The 16,646-nt window shown below is 40.3% G+C and overlaps 1 protein-coding gene across 1 annotated transcript; it reads left to right on the forward strand.

Annotated features, from left to right (window-relative positions):
- Nucleotides 1–8,471: 8,471 nt before the first annotated feature.
- On the forward strand, nt 8,472–11,169 carry DEFB134 (defensin beta 134). Its single transcript, XM_036424409.2, has 2 exons — nt 8,472–8,579; nt 10,707–11,169. Exons 1-2 carry the CDS (start codon nt 8,522–8,524, stop codon nt 10,847–10,849), a joined length of 201 nt encoding a protein of 66 aa, XP_036280302.1. The 5' UTR covers nt 8,472–8,521; the 3' UTR covers nt 10,850–11,169.
- Nucleotides 11,170–16,646: the final 5,477 nt, after the last annotated feature.

A 16,646-nucleotide genomic window follows, 5' to 3' on the forward strand; every position in this document is an offset into this window, starting at 1 on the left:
TCAAGGGCATGTACCTTGGTTGAGGGCATGTCCCCAGTAGGGGGTGTACAGGAGGCAGCTGATCAATGTTTCTCTTTCTTCGATGTTTCTAATTCTCTCTTCCTCTCCCTTTCTCACTGTAAAAAATCAATAAAATATATTTTTAAAATAATAATAATAATAATAAGAGCATAAATGCAAATCAACTAAACAGCCAAACAGTGTAATAACCATCTGAACAACCTCCCAAATGAAGCCAGTGCTGCCAGGGCCATGGCAGCCAGGGCTGCAAAGGCCTACTCTTGAACTAATTTCGTGCATTGGGTCTCTAGTCTATATATATAAAAGCCAAGTGACCAGAATGAGTGGAACAACTGGTCACTATTATACACACTGTAGTGGCCAACCAGTCCAATCAGGCCCCTATCAGCTCCCCCACAACCTCCCATGCCCCCTCTCCCCACCAGCCTGGCCCAATGGCCCCCATTGGGGTGGGCTGACCAGACTTCCCCTCCCCCAGTGCATGAATTCATGCACCTGGTCTCTAGTGTTCAATAAAATCCAATGATTTCTAGGTCTAATTTACTATCTCATGGTAAATTAACTTTCTCCTTCAGCTGTGACAATTTGTACTTCTATAACTTGATTACTGATTTTTTTTTAATCTGTATTCTTTTAAGGAAAGGCATATGTCAAGGTGCTGTATTTTTTCTAATTAACCAAGGCCCTTAGCTATCTGGAGATAAGCTACCTTTCAACATTCACCTGGTGCCCACCCACCCACTCCCCGAATGCAATGAACCTTCTTCTGAATCTTCCTTTGATGTCCCGGGTTGCCAGCCCATGGATCACATAATGTACTTGGGCTTTCCTGGCAGGCTTCCAAGCTCACCTCCCATCTCCAGATATATCTGGATGGAAAACAAATGTTTATAGAAAATGTCAAAGCACCACTGAACATTCTGCCCTTAGTGTTCCCTAAGGGTTCTATGCTCATAAATTTGATTGCTTAGCAATGCAAACCATACTGCCAACGCTTTTCCTCATGATCAAGAAGTTAAGAGCTACAAGGCACATGAGAAAAATCAGTAAATTTTGGATTCATGATCAGAGATGCTAAATATTTCAAACCAGTCAAGTTTAAGTAAAGGATCAATCATCCATCCACAGCACACACCAAAGATTCCACTATGAGTTTTCAGGGTGCTGGGGGAATCTTGTTCCCAGCAACTTTGAAGGAAAAAAACCTGAACCCAGGCTTATGAAAAGTCATTCCCATAGCTTTCAACTCCCTCACTGGTCCTCCTTAGAACCAATATGAGGTTTGTGAGGTTTTCTTCTTCCAGGACCTCTGATAATGATACCATAAGTCTCCAACTATGCCCCATCCCTGACTCAGCTCAACATATTATTTTCAAAGTCTCAGCCAGGGAGGATCTGCTCAAATAGTGTAACTGCATGTTCCACTCACTGAAACACTGAGGTGAGAAAAACTACCTCTCAGAGGAAACCATGATAGAAAGGAGCTTCTTAAAATAAAGTTACTAAACTGGAGTGGGTCCATCTAAGTCCAAAGATTAAACTATTTTAAAATCTGTTATGAAAAATCAAATAAGATCAATAGGAATGCACTTTACAGCTTTCAAAATTGGTATTCTTACTCATGCCTTCTTTGGGGTTCCCTAGGCTACATGTTCGTTTCCTTAGTGTCTACGAGGTCACTTGTGCCACTTTGTCAGACAAATGCTCATGTGGCCTTGCTTTGTCTTTTCTATATTATTTCTATATTGTTTTTTCTATATTATTTGTTTTCCTGAGTTCATCTAAGGCTCACGCTTCCTTTTTGTTCCTCTCACATTACATGTAGCTGTGATGTGGAAACAATTTATGTTCATTAAGACTTTAGATACAAAAAATAAAATAAAAAATAAAAAATTAGCTAAGACCGGTTTGGCTCAGTGGATAGAGCGTCGGCCTGCAGACTGAAGGGTCCCGGGTTCGATTCCAGTCAAGGGCATGTACCTTGGTTGTGGGCACATCCCCAGTAGGGGGTGTGCAAGAGGCAACTGATTGATGATTCTCTCTCATCAATGTTTCTGACTCTCTATCCCTCTCTCTTCCTCTCTGTGAAAAATCAATAAAATATATATTTTTTTAATTATTTTTTATTTTATTCAGTTGGTTGAACCAGTGGGGGGGGGGGGGGGGGGGGGTGCGGAAGGGAAGGTTTTACACAAAAGCTTTTCTATATCTCCCTAACCTGTGTATGGTTTCAAATATAATTTCATTGCTCAAAAATACCAATGAAAAGGCATGCTGTGCCGTAACTGGTTTGGCTCAGTGGATAGAGCGTCGGCCTGCAGACTGAAGGGTCCCGGGTTCGATTCCGGTCAAGGGCATGTACCTTGGTTGCGGACACATCCCCAGTGGCAGCACCTGACCCCAATATAAGCTCCATATGTGTTCATTATGCTATCATAGACCAGAGAATGTGATCTGCCTTACAGCATTTTGGAATCAGTTAAATCGTTCTTTGTGGTCTAAGATAAAATTGATATTTGCTCCAATTTCCTGTGGTTTTTAAAAGAAGCTATGTCTTCTGTATCTAAGGTAATACAATCCTACATAAAAAAGAGCTAATATGCTAATTAGACTGTCTGGATGATCTTCCAGATGAGCCAGGTCTGTGAGGGCCAGCCAAGCCCCTTGCACGAATTTCATGCATCAGGCCTCTAGTCTTATATAAACACAACATATTTATGCAACATTATGATATTTTAGTAATCTAGAACCAGAACACCAGAATGAGGACCAAGAAGAAAGAAAAGAGGCAGATGGATTTCAGGAAAGGGAGTGACAAAATTTAATGGCCATATAATATGAGAACAAGGTATAAAGGGTGATCCTGAGGTTTCAAGGCTGGCAAAGAGATGGTTAGCTTATTTAGCTCACTAAACTAGAATCCAGAGAAAGCAGGTTGGGAATGTGAGGAAAGTTAATGTTTTGGGGCCTAGCCAGTTTAGCTCAATGGATACAGTATCAGCGTGCGAACTGAAGGGTGTAGGTCAAGGGTGTAAGTCAATTGCAGGCTTGATCCCCAGGCCTGGTCTGAGTGTTTGAGGGAGGCAACCAATCAATGTGAGAGACATCAATGTTTCTCTCTGTGTCTCTCCCCCTCCCTTCCACTCTCTAAAAATCAATGGAAAGATATACTTGGGTAAGGATCAATAATTAAAATTTAGAAAAAGAAAGATGTTTTGGCATAGTAGAATTTTAGCATAAAGGACTAGGATATGAGTATCAGTTCACTAGGCACATGCAGAAGTATAACTTAAATTTTTTTATAAATGAACTTAATTCCTATTATGAACCTCATTCTACCTGATCATAGAAACTGAAATATAGTCAATTTAGAGTCACTCTTCTTTTCTCCAAGTTACTTTTTTTTAATAAATCTTTATTGTTCAGATTATTACAAATGTGATCCTCTTCCCCCCTCAATTGCTCCCCTTCACCAGGTTCCCACCCCACCCTCTGTCCTTTCCCAATCCTCCATTGTCCTCATCCATAGGTGCACAGTTTTTGTTCAGTCTCTTCCCGCACCCCCACTCCCCTTTTCCCTGAGAATCGTCAGTCCACTCCCCTTTCATACCTCTGATTCTATTATATTCACCAGTTAATATTGTTCATCAGATTTTTAAATTCCCTTGGTTTTTAGATTCACTTGTTTATAGCTACGTATTTGTTGATCATAATTTTTATCTTTATCTTCTTCCTCTTCCTAAATAACCTCCTTCAGCAATTCATATAATTCTGGTTTGGTGGTGATGAACTCTTTTAGCTTTTTTTTATTTGTGAAGCTCTTTATCTGTCCTTTGATTCTGAGTGATAGCTTTGCTGGGTAGATTATTTTTGGCTGTAGATTCTTGTTATTCATCACCTTGAATATTTCTTGCCATTCCCATCTGGCCTGCATGGTTTCTGTTGAGAAATCAGCTGACAATCTTATGGGTGCTCCTTTATAGGTCACTACCTGCTTTTCTCTTGCTGCTTTTAATATTCTCTCTTTGTCTTTTGCTCTTAGAATTTTAATTATGATATGTCTTGGTGTGGTCCTCCTTGAATTCCTTTTGTTTGGGGTTCTGCGGGCTTCCTGGACTTGTAAGTCTATTTCTTTCTCCAGGTGGGGGAAGTTTTCTGTCACTATTTCTTCTAGTACTCTTTTGATATCTTGCTCTCTCTCTTCTGGAATCCCCATAATTCTGATGTTGGTTCGCTTGAAATTGTCCCAGAGGTTTCTTACACTATCTTCAACTTTCTGGATTCTCTTATCTTCTCCCTTCTGCAGAGGAGTGTCCTCTGGCTCTTTGTGTTCTAAATCTTTGTCTTGATTCTTGCAATCTTCCAGTCTGTTTTTAGGACTTTGTATAATATTTTTTATTTCAGACAATGTTTTCTTCATTTCTTGTTGATCCCTTATTATTTCTAGTTGCTCCCTTTTCATATCCTCATAGGTCTCATTTATTTTATCGGCCTTTTTTAGGATATTGTTGAATAACCTTATAACTGTAGTTTTGAACTCAATGTCCAATCTTTTCTTTTCCTCCATCTCCTTCCTTTGTGTCCTTCTTCTTGTCTGCATTTTAGTTGTTTCCCTGATTTGATGGAATAGCTTTGTGTGCTAGGTGTTCTGGTAGAGCCCAGTACCACAGCCTTCCCAGTTACCTGCGGTGGACAGTCTTGGTGTAGCCCTTTGTGGGCTGTGTGTGCAGTCTAGTTGTTAAGCCTTGCTTATTGTTGGTATCACTGGGAAGCATTGATTTCCAAGCCAATTGGCTGTGAGGATCAGCAGTGTCTCAGCTAGGAGGGTTTCCGTACTCTGCTTGAATAGGGCGGGGTCTCGGGGTGGTGCAGACAATCTTTGGTTCCCTGTCAGTCTCACCTTAGAAAAGTCCTGTTCGTGGAGAGTTTTGGAAGATTGGTTGCAGGCACGCACGCATCTCTTTGGTAAAGACGCAGACAAGCTTTGGATTCCTTCAAGTCCCTCCTTAGAGAAAGCCAACCTCTGGGAGAGCTTCTGTGCTCAGCCACAGGTAGGGCGAAGTCTCGGGTTAGTGCAGACAAACTTTGTTTTCCTTTTGGCTCCTCCCCAAGTCCCGCAGTAATGGCCTCTGGCTTCACACACCTCCAAGAGATCTCTGCCCACTGCCTGACAGTCTGGCCTCTCCCTGTCTGGGGCCATTTATCAGAGCAATAGGCTGATTCTGTTTTCCTCTCGGACAAGAAAGCCAGCCGCGTTAGCTGTTCACCCTCTCCGCGCCAGGAGTAAGCCAGTAGCGAACTCAGCCAGGCCTGCCCTCTCTGCGTGCAGGGAGTAAGCCAGCAGCAATCTCGGTCCGGCCCTTCCTTTCCACACCGGGATTAAGCCAGCACCTTTTCGCACACACAGTTCTCCGTACCTTCACAGTTCCTGAGGTTCAGCGTGCCTTCTCTCTCCTTCCCAGATGGCAGAGCCTCCTCTCAGCCAGCCGTCTGGCGCTTCAGGGCAATGCCTCTCCTGTTTTTCAGTTCTAAATTCAAATTTGTTGTGGTAGGCTGCATTCGGGTGTCTACCCTATGCCGCCATCTTGGTTTCTCCACCGCGCTCTTTTTCCTCCAAGTTACTTTTAAGTTCCAGAGGAGTTGAACAGTGGTGAGGCATCAGAGAGAACCTTGCTTAAGATATCCTCCTCACTTGGTCTCCCATAACTAGTCAAGGTATGACTTCTGAGTTGCCTCTTAGTCTTAATAAAATTGTCAAAACTCAGATATAAAGACAGTAAAGCAACAGGCAGACTCAAATTGCAGCGGGGAGGGTAGGGAGATCTGGGGGAGATAAGAGATCAACCGAAGGACTTGTATACATGCATATAAGTACAATCAATGGACACAAAACTCTGGGGAGGGAAGGTATTTATGGGAGGGGGGACAATGTTAAAATATGTACACAGATAATAATTTAATTTAAAAGAAATTAAAATTTTCAAAAAATTTTATGAGAAAAAGGTATAAAGGGTGATCCTTTTAATAAAAATAAAATTGTCAAAACTCTTTGGGTGAGGCTCATTCCTAGTGCATAAGATAATTCTGCTACTCATATATTATTTTGAATGTTACCAAATATTCACATGGGACTGTCTATGACTTTACCACTTTCATGATTTCAGCCATACAGGGATTATGCTACTCTCCCTTGCCACACTGGGGGGACCTGTGTGAGGGAAGAGGAGCCAATGCTATGAGACTACCTACTAAAGAGAACCATGCAATCAATGCTGAGCTATGTTCTTGCCACCTCTCTGAGTTCCACTAACGTAAGGAAACACTAGTGCATCATTGCTCTCAGACTACACAATATTTCTGTCTTCCATTACCCTATGCCATTTCTCTCCCCTCTTATTATATACCATATTTTTCGGACCATAAGACGCTCCAGACCATAAGACGCACCAGTTTTTAGACAAGGGAAATGAAGAAAAAAAGATTCTGAAACAAATAGTGTCCTAAAATATTTTATGTGCATTAAAACCCAACATCACAGTCATAAACACATGTAATCAACCCTGTAAAGTAAACAGCAGCGTTTAGAACCATTTTAGAGCTGGGCAAGCACACAGAGACCACACAGAGCCGGGCAAGTAAAAAAACTTTTTTTTTAAAGTATATGTGTAGGCTATATTTGGACCATAAGACGCAGGGACTTTTTCCCCCCACTTCTGGGGGGAAAAAAGTGCGTCTTATGGTCCGAAAAATACGGTAAATACCAGGACTAAAGACAAAAACAGTGACCCATCACAATATAAACTGTCTTTTCTCCTTCACTCATTTACTCTCCTTCTGCCTCTACCTTATTTAAGACTAGGTTTGGGAAAACCTTAATCTCAGACTTTTGGCCTTCAGAACAATGACACAATTCAGTGAGTGGCCAGATTATTATCATCTCTGAACGCATAATAATCTGGCCACTCGATGTATATACATAAATATTAGAGGCCCAGTGCATAAATTTGTGCATGGGTGGGGTCTGGCCAGTCTGCCCAGGGGGCAGGGACATAGGCAGTTGGCTGGCCTGCCTGCTGGTCAAACTCCTGGTTGAGGGGACAAGCTGCATATTAGCCTTTTATTATATAGGATATGCACTGAGTGGCCAGATTATTATGCGTTCAGAGATCATAGTAATCTGGCCATTCTGTACATTTTGTTGTTTAAGCTACCTAGTTTTTGGTCATTTATTATGGCAGCTCTTGAGAACTAATACACCAGACTTCTTTTATTTTTTACTCCTTTTTTTAATTTATTTTTTTAATTAAACTTATTGGGGTGATAGCAACATAAGAAACATCCAAACATGTAAGTATTTTTATGAGTTTATTTGAGCTAAACTGACAATAATTGCCGGGAAGCAAAATCTTAAGAGATTGAGGAAAAGCTCAAGAGAATGACAATTATGCACCTTACTTTATACATTACAATTAAAGGAGGAGGTGTAAGGATGGATACATGAAACTCAGTGGTGATATTTTAGAAGGAGGGGAGAAAGCCAAGCGGGGAAATCCCTAGGATTGGATAAAAAGTAAAATAAATAGACACATACATTTGTGGGTATAGAATGGTTAACAATCAATAATTACTCTGATAATGATAACGATGATAGGATTTGTTGTCTTTGCTCTGAAACTGTGGTTGTGCTTTGAGAGGTCTGGGAAAAAGCAAATTACTTTGATATTTCAAAGATGTGTTATCGGATGTGAGGGCGATCTGGCTGCAACATCTGTCACCTCATTGATCGCCAGGGTTGATTCGGCTGATCTGGCTGGCTAGGCGGGTGTCCCCCTCCTCCCTCACCGATCCATGTGCGTCCCTCCCGAAGCTGCGCGCTTGGTCGAAGAGGACGACTTTCCCCCAAGAGGAGAGGACCGGTCTTCAGTCAAGGGTATATGAGTAGCTGCGCTCCCCTGCTAGAACCTCCAAACAAGCTATCAAAGATGTGTTATCATAGATGCAAAAAGAAAAAGAAAAGAAAAAGGACAGCAGGCAGGTTCAGTTAAAGTGAAGATTAACCTTTGTAACCAGTTTGGTTCAGTGGATAGAGCGTCGACCTAGTGACTGAAGGGTCCCAAGTGGTTGGTTCGATCCTCAGGGGACAGCCTAAAAATTTTATCTCATCATGATGCTTCTATCTCTCTCTCTCCCTCTCCCTTCCTCTCTGAAATCAATAAAAATGTATTTTAAAAAGAAATAGCATATCGTTCTCAAGTCCCTTAGTATTTTTGGAAAACCCAAGTCAGGGAGCAGTACCGTTGTCAAAAGGAAAAGCTGTCAAATGGGGACAGCTGTCACTTTTCCCTCATCTGAGCTTTGCCAACTCAGGTGCCTCGGGAGAGATCAGTGTAGCATATCCAACTGAAGCAGGCCACACCTCAGAACTGAGTGCGTCCCTTTCTGCTCTCTGACAGCCCATTCCAGACCCTACCACCAGCCTCGTCCACAGCAGAGCCTAGCCATGAAGCCTCTCCTCATTGTGTTTGTCTTTCTCATCTTCTGGGACCCAGCACTGGCAGGTAAAGTGGAAATCTTCCTGGGGGGTCCTTTCTGGAAAAGAGCAATTCCACTAAGCAAACCTATGCATGTCCTCCCACCAGGAGCCCTTTAATTTTCAAAGTAGGAAAAGCATCAAGCAGCTTTGATGTCAGCAGGGTCTGAGCTTGCATCTTGAATCTCCAACTTGTTAGCTGTACTGCTGTAGGCAAAAGTCTGCGCTTTTCTGAGCCTCAGTCTCTTCACTTTCAGAACAGAAATATAATACTAGCAAGAATTAAATGGTATAATATATAGAATATGCCTAAAGTAACATGTGCAGGGCCTGACTTATGCGAAGTACCATTATATTTTCATTAGTGATGTCCCATTTTATTTTGCCAGTGGTTTGTCTCTAATTCAGGAACATAGCTAGTTGTACTAGTCAAAACCAGCAAATGGTGATGACATTTTTAAGCCTCCTAATATGCAGAAATTGTATATAGTGAATTATTATTTGTAGATGTGTTAAGTACATGGTGAAGCAGATGTGGAACTGCTTGTTCCAAGAAAATTAATGAGGCCCTATGTAATAAAAGACATGAAAGACTAACTGGCCTCATGTTCTGACTTTAGAAATCTCATCCTGAAAATTCTCCTCATTCAGTGGAATCAACTCAAATCCATATGTTAGAGGGTCCCATTTAATTTCTTACCTCCCTGCAATATACTCTAGGCAAATGAACTAGATTTTCAGATCATAACTCAATGGGCTGAAATTAAGAATCCCTAGGATTCAGGCCTTTTAAAGCTCTTGGTAGGACCAATTCTACTATGGTTTATGACCACAGATCTCCAGACAATTGCATATAGTCTATAATATTCCACTTAGTGTCTTATACATTCCCATGGCTAGTCTTTTTCATAGGACTTTCTCATCTCCTATGCAGACTATTACATTTCATTTCTTCAGGTCTTCTTCTTGCCAGCTAAATAACCCTTTTTTCCTATAAGACAATTATCCTCCAGGTCATGATGACTTGGATAGGATATGTGTTGGCTCAAAATATTGACACATGGACAAATACTGGCACTCTTGTCCTTTTAACACCTTCTTACACGTAAGCATAAAGAAACATTCATATTTCAATGATCTTGTGGAGTAGCCTGTCTACAAAATGATAAGCCCAGCTCTAATGCCTTGGGCTCTAATAAGACATCCCAAATCTGATTTCATCCTCCTCTGAACTCACACCATTCCATTTGGCAAATGTTTCACTAGACTTGTCATGTTTTTCTTCTCTCTTACAGGTATTTTGTGTTTCTTCTATCTTTGTCTAGACTGAAAATTTTTTGAGATTAAGGTCTATATCACACTCAAATCTGCAGCCCAACAGTACCTGAGTTTATAAAAACTAGTTTGGTAATTAATAAGTAATTAAAAATGAGTTAAGGATTATATACATAGGTAATTTGATGGTTTCAAGTGATTATTTGACCAATTTAGGCAAACTTCCAAGTTACTAATTGTCTTAGTCATCTCAGACTACCATAACAAAATACCACAGACTTCATGGCTTTAAAAAAAAAAAAACAAAAAAAACAAAAAAAACTTTATTTTCTTATAGATCTAGAGGCTGGAAAGTCCAAGATCAACTGCAGGTCAATTCAGTTTCTGATGAGTTATATTTCCTGCCATCTTCTTTCTGTGTCTTCTACCAATAAGTCTACCAGTCCTATTAATTTAGGCCACCAATCCTAATGCATTAGGACCTCACTGTTATTACTTTTGTTAATTTTTTATTGTTGGAAGTATTACATATGTCCCCTTCTTCCCCCATATATCTATTCCAGTCATCCCTGTTATGACCTTATTTATAATAATTACCTCCTAAAGTCTCGATCTCCAAATACAGTCACACTGAGGATTAGGGTTTCAACATATGAATTGGGGAGTGGGGGCTGCAATTCAACCCATAGCACAAGCTAATTTTTTCTATCAGAATCTATTAGAATTAATTAAATTCTATCAGAATCAGTCAATATGAACTAGTCTCCTTGGAATCCAGTGTAGTAAAAGAAAAAAAAGGAAAAAAAAAGTGGAGGGCCTTGTTATTTTATAGTCCAAACAGGTCTTTAGTGAATTCTCCTCCCATTCATTGTCTTTCCAGGCTTGAATCCACTATCATCAGAAATACACCAGAAATGCTATGGAAATGGCACCTGCAGACTCGAGTGCTATACAAGTGAAATGTTAGTTGCCTACTGTATGTTTCAGCTGGAGTGCTGTGTCAAAGGAAACCCTGACCCCTGACATGAGAAGCCAGTGAATGTCAAGTACCTTGAAAACCCTGACCATCTTTCACATGGCCAAGGAATTTATACTAAATGGTGGCACTGTGATGTGCCCACACCTGTTAAACTTTAGCATTTTTATAAGCCTTCAGATTCTTAGGATTTTGGATTTTTAAAGCTGGCCTGCAGCTTTCCTAAAAGTAGCTAAGCTTCTCAAGAAATCAACTTAGAATACATTTTCCCAATTCAAAGTGATATCTGGGCTCTCCTCAGTGCCTATTTATCTCTTTACTCGTAGATAGGATGTCTTGATTATTCAAAGAGACTTCAAATTATAAAAATGTCTCTTTATACTTAGGCTTTACCATTCCTTCAGCTCCCCACTGTCTTTTCTTTGCTCCTCCAATCTACAGAGGAGCAGATGTGTCCTGGCCTCCTGTTGACCTTGTGCATCTCTCACATAGAACACATAGGCGAGGCCTAACTGCAGGCTGGCTTGAGTCTGGACCAGGCCTGACCCTGCAGTTCTTCTTGGCACACAAGGAGAAAGGCCATGTTGTCAGGTTCTCATTCACCTTCCTGGTTTCAGAGAGTGAAAGCATGGGACTTTCCACCTCAGCCTGCTTAGGGTCTAGGCTATGAGGCCACTTGGCTATGGTGTACATACAAGATTTGGGTTTTCTGATTCTTTCTATTCTAGAACACCTTTTTCAAATGCACTGTGCAAATTGCACTGCATTTGCTTAAGTACTGAAAACCCTCACTCATTTGTATATTTACTTGAGTTTGCAATTCATCTCTTCTGAATTCTTTGTTTTATTCCAAAGAGAAGTTCCTTCTCGTTTCCAAATTAATTATGCTTCTAAACTTTCCTCAAGTATGGAATACAGGTCCAATTGCATAGGCAACTTCCTTGAGAATGAAGTTAGCTGTCCTTTATAAGCATAGCTACCTATAATTTTTTTTTGTTTCCACTTCAATAAAATTTTTTTTTGCAACCCTTTCCTTTGAGCCTGAATCCTTAAAGCTGAAGTGGGTCTCTTATAGTAGCATATAGTTGGGTCTTGTTTTTGTTATTGTTATTGTTTGTTTACTTATTTGTTTTGTTGGGCTTTGCTTTGCTTTTTTATCCATGCAATCACTCTAACCTTTTGATTGGAGAATTCGATTCATTTTCATGTAGATTATTGATCTATAAGAGCTTACTAATGCCATTTGTTTTCTAGCTGTTTTGTAGTTCCTCTCTTGCCTTTGTGAATTGATGCTTTTCAGGAGTGGACTCAGATTTCCTTCTCTTTATCCTCTGTGAATCTACTATATGTTTTTGCTTTGTGGCTACCATGGGGTCTACATAAAACACTTTCTAGATTTAACAGTCCATTTTTCTGGAAGCAACTTTGATACCATTGTAATAATCTGAGTATTATTCACATGAAAGGAGTAAAGGGAAGATTAGATAATATTGGTATAGGCATGCCATTTATACAACTTTGCCAGAAAGCTGTAATCTAACACTCTCCAGGGCTGTTCCCTGCTCATCGATTGGGGAAGGGACTGGATAATAGATCTAGGCTCATGAAGTTCTGGGTGACATGGGAAAATGCTTACCTGACAGATACACCTGGAAACAAACTAACCAGTGGCCAGAATAGGCATGGCTACTGCAAGAACTCAAAACCTGAATATTTAAACTCCTAGACAAAGGGAGCTTGAGCTCTTGGTTCTTGGCCCTCTTGCTCTTTTGGGATTCCTAAAAGCAGCAAGAAAAAATGCAGGTGTATTCTCCTGTATTCGCCCATGTAGCCTTCAGCCATGTGGACTCCACACCATGGATTAAGGGACTGAATCTGGACTCAATGCACTAGACCTGGCTGCAACATTAGAACAGAAGCTCTGGACACTGGTGCTGCTTTTGGCTCTACTGGAATACTTACTCCACCTTTTTCTGGACTGGTTTAAGGCGGTTGTTGGCAAACTCATTAGTCAACAGAGCCAAATATTAACAGTTCAAGGATTGAAATTTCTTTTGAGAGCCAAAAACCGACTTCTGCAAGTAGGCCAAGAAGTTTCAATCGCACTGTACGTGCGCCCCTGCATGTGGTATTTTGTGGAAGAGCCACACTCAAGAGGCCAAAGAGCCGCATGTGGTTCGCGAGCCACGGTTTGCCAACCACTGGGTTAAGGGTCATTAGAAACTGAGGAATGTAACTACACAAAATAAAGTCTTTTACTACATCTTGTTCTCCCAGGGGGGCTTTGAAAATGCTTATTTCAGCAGCACTCCAAGGACCCCACACTCATGAGCGAGGGAGGAATTTGATGCTCTTGCGACAACTTAACCTCAATCACCTACAGAAAATGTACCTGGCCCTACCTGGTTCGGCTCAGTGGATAGAACATCGACCTGCAGATTGAAGGGTCCTGGGTTCTATTCCAGTCAAGGGCACATGCCTAGGTTGTGGACTTAATCCCTTAAGTGGTCCTTTCAGCCCAGCCTGTGCCCTCTTGCAGTCCAGGATCTCTCGCTCCTTACCGCCTGCCTGCTTGCTGCTCCTAATGGGGGTGTGCAGGAGGCAGCTGATCAATGATTCTTTCTCATCATTGATGTTTCAATCTCTCTCTCCCTCTCCCTTCCTTTCTGATATCAATAAAAATATTTTTAAAAATGAATCTACCATCAAAACCGATTTGGCTCAGTGGATAGAGCCTCAGCCTGCAGACTGAAAGGTCCCAGGTTCGATTCCGGTCAAGGGCATGTACCTTGGTTGCAGGCACATCCCCAGTAGGGAGTGTGCAAGAGGCAGCTGATCGATGCTTCTCTCTCATTGATGTTTCTAACTTTTTATCCCTCTCTCTTCCTCTCTGTAAAAACTCAATAAAATATATTTTTTTAAAGAATCTACCCTTTTATTTATCCTCTTTTATGTTTGTGAAATCACACTTTACCACTTTTTATATTGTGTATTTGTTAAAATTATAGTTACTTTGAGTATATTTTTTAACCTTTATACTACAGTTAAATGGTTAGCACATCATCATATTGCATATAGTGTTTTCTAATTTGACAATTAGAAAACACAAAATATGCCAAAGTGTTGCATATTTTCATATAACTAGTTAGTTATTATTTCTGTTTGAAATATTCCTTCAGCATGTCTTGTAAGACAGGGATAGTGGTAAAGAATTGTCTCAACTTTTATTTTTCTGGCAAAGTTTTTATTTTTCACTCATTTCTGAAGGATAACTTTGCCAGACAGAGTACGCTTGGCTGACATTTGATCTTTCAGCACTTTAAATATATGATATGACTTTCTCCCAACCTATAAGGTTTCTGCTGAGAAATTCACTGAGAACTTAATAAGGTCCTTTTTAGATTACTTTTTTTTATCAGGCTGCTTTTAGGATTTTCTCTTTGTTTTTGATTTTTTTAATATACTTTTATTGATTTCAGAGATGAAGGAAGAGGAAGAGAGATATAAAACATCATGATGAGAGAGAATCATTGATCAACTGCCTCCTGCATGCCCCACACTGGGGATCAAGCCCACAACCCAGGTATGTGCCCTGACTGGGAATCAAACCATGACCTCCTGATTCCTATGTCAACACTGAGCCATGCCAGCCAGGCTGTCTTTGATTTTTGACATTTTCATTATAATGGGTCTTAAGGAATATAATTTTGAATCAAAATAATGAGTATATCTATTAGCTTAATGAATTTAGATGTTAAACCTCTCCTCAGCATGGGAATTTCTCAGATATTATATTTTTAAATAAACTATTCCTTCTCCCTTTCTTTTCCTTCTGGAACTATTATAATTCTAATATTTATTCTTTTAATGGTACCCCATACATTATGTAGGCCTTCTTTGTTCTTTTCTCTCTCTCTCTCTCTCTCTCTCTCTCTCTCTCTCTCTCTCTCTCTCTCTCTCTCTCTCTCGAGGCCTGGTGCACAAAATTTGTGCAAGGGGGGTGGTCCCCTCAGCCCAGCCTGTGCCCTCTTGCAGTCCAGGACCCCTTGCTCCTTACCACCTGCCTGCTTGCTGCTCCTTAACGCTCAGCTCACTGCTCCTTAACGCTGCCGCAAAGGCAGGAGAGATACCCGCCACTGCTGCTGCACTCACCAGCAGTGAGCCCAGCTTCTGGCTGAGCAGGACCACTGGTGGTCAGTGCACATCATAGTGACCAGTCGTTCTGCTTGTTCTGCCATAATGGTCGCTGACGCTTTCATTATATAGATAGTTCTCTTCTGACTGGGTTACTTCCAAGTTTCTATTCTCTAATCCACTAATTCTATCTTCCCTTTGAAGATAAAGAACCCTGCTTTTGATGCTCTTCACTTTAATTTTTTTAAATCTTATTCATTTATTCTTCAGCTCCAGGATTTCTACTTGGGTGTTTTGGTTTTTATTAATGATTTCTTGCTCTTTGTTAGATTTCTCATTTTGTTTGTATATTGTTTCTTGATTTTTTTAATTGTTTTGCTGGGGTTGTTAGGTTTTGTTTGTGAGTTGTTTGTTGTTTGTTTATTATATTTGTTTATTTATTTGTTTGTTTGTTTGAAGTTCACTGAGATATTTTTAATTATTTCTAAAGTATATTGCAGATCCTTTTGTCTTTGTCCTCAATTATTAGAGAATTATTGTGATCTTTTGTGATGTCATGTTTTCTTCATTTTTCATGTTTCTTGTTTTCCATTTCTTATTTTAAATTGCAAGTAGCAGTGTTCTCACCACTGATAAAGGTTTAATCTCCAACATTTACAGACAGCTTATACAACTAAATAAAAGGAAAATGAATGATCCAATTAAAAAATGGGCAATGGACCTAAATAAAATATTTTCAAAAGAAGACAGAAGGAAGGCCAAAAGGCACATGAAAACATGCTCAAAGTCACTAATTGTCCGAGAGGTGCAAATCAAAACAACAATGCAGTACCATCTCACACCTGTCAGAATGGCCAACATCAACAAATCAACAAACGACAAGTGTTGACGAGGTTGCGGAGAAAAAGGAACCCTCGTGCACTGCTGGTGGGAATGCAGACTGGTGCAACCACTGTGGAGAACAGTGTGGAGTTTCCTCAAAAAACTGAAAATGGAACTCCCATTTGACCCAGTAATCCCACTTCTAGGAATATATCCCAAGAAACTAGAAACACCAATCAGAAAGGATATATGCACCCCTATGTTCATAGCAGCACAATCTACAATAGCCAGAAACAGCCTAGGTGCCCATCAGCAGATGATTGGATCCAAAAACTATGGTACATCTACACAATGGAATACTATGCTGCCATAAAAAAGAAGGAATTCTCATCATTTACAGCAACCTGGATGGAATTGGAGAACATCATGCTGAGTGAAATAAGCCAATCAATGAAAGAGAAACACCACATGACCTCACTCATTTGTGGATGATAAAGAACATTATAAACTGATGAACCAAGAGACAGATATAGAGACAGTAAAGCAACAGGCAGACTGTCAAATTACAGTGGGGAGGAGAGGAAGATCTGGGGGAGATAATAGATCAACCGAAGGACTTGTGTACATGCACATAAGTACAACCAATGGACATAAAACTCTGGGGAGGGAGGGTATGTATAGGAGGGAGGGAGGGGGGCAAAAAAAATCAATAAAATATATTTTAAAAATAATAATAAAAAATAAAAAAGTAGCAGTGTTCTCCAGTCATTACTAGCTGTCTTCATGTGGAAAGTATATTTTGTTGGTCTTGGTTATAGCTAGGAGGTTTTCTGACTTTATAGGGATATATTTGCTCCATACTTCATGCATCCGATTGTGGAAGAATTT

This window comes from Pipistrellus kuhlii, unplaced genomic scaffold (genome assembly GCF_014108245.1).
Source record: "Pipistrellus kuhlii isolate mPipKuh1 unplaced genomic scaffold, mPipKuh1.p scaffold_m20_p_8, whole genome shotgun sequence".
NCBI lineage: Eukaryota > Metazoa > Chordata > Mammalia > Chiroptera > Vespertilionidae > Pipistrellus > Pipistrellus kuhlii.

Excerpts from the sequence above, each read along its gene's own strand:
- DEFB134 (XM_036424409.2), top strand. The coding sequence starts at position 8,522 with ATGAAGCCTCTCCTCATTGTGTTTGTCTTTCTCATCTTCTGGGACCCA. Across the intron at positions 8,580-10,706 it reads CTGGGACCCAGCACTGGCAG|GCTTGAATCCACTATCATCA; the intron begins GTAAAGTGGAAA and ends TTGTCTTTCCAG.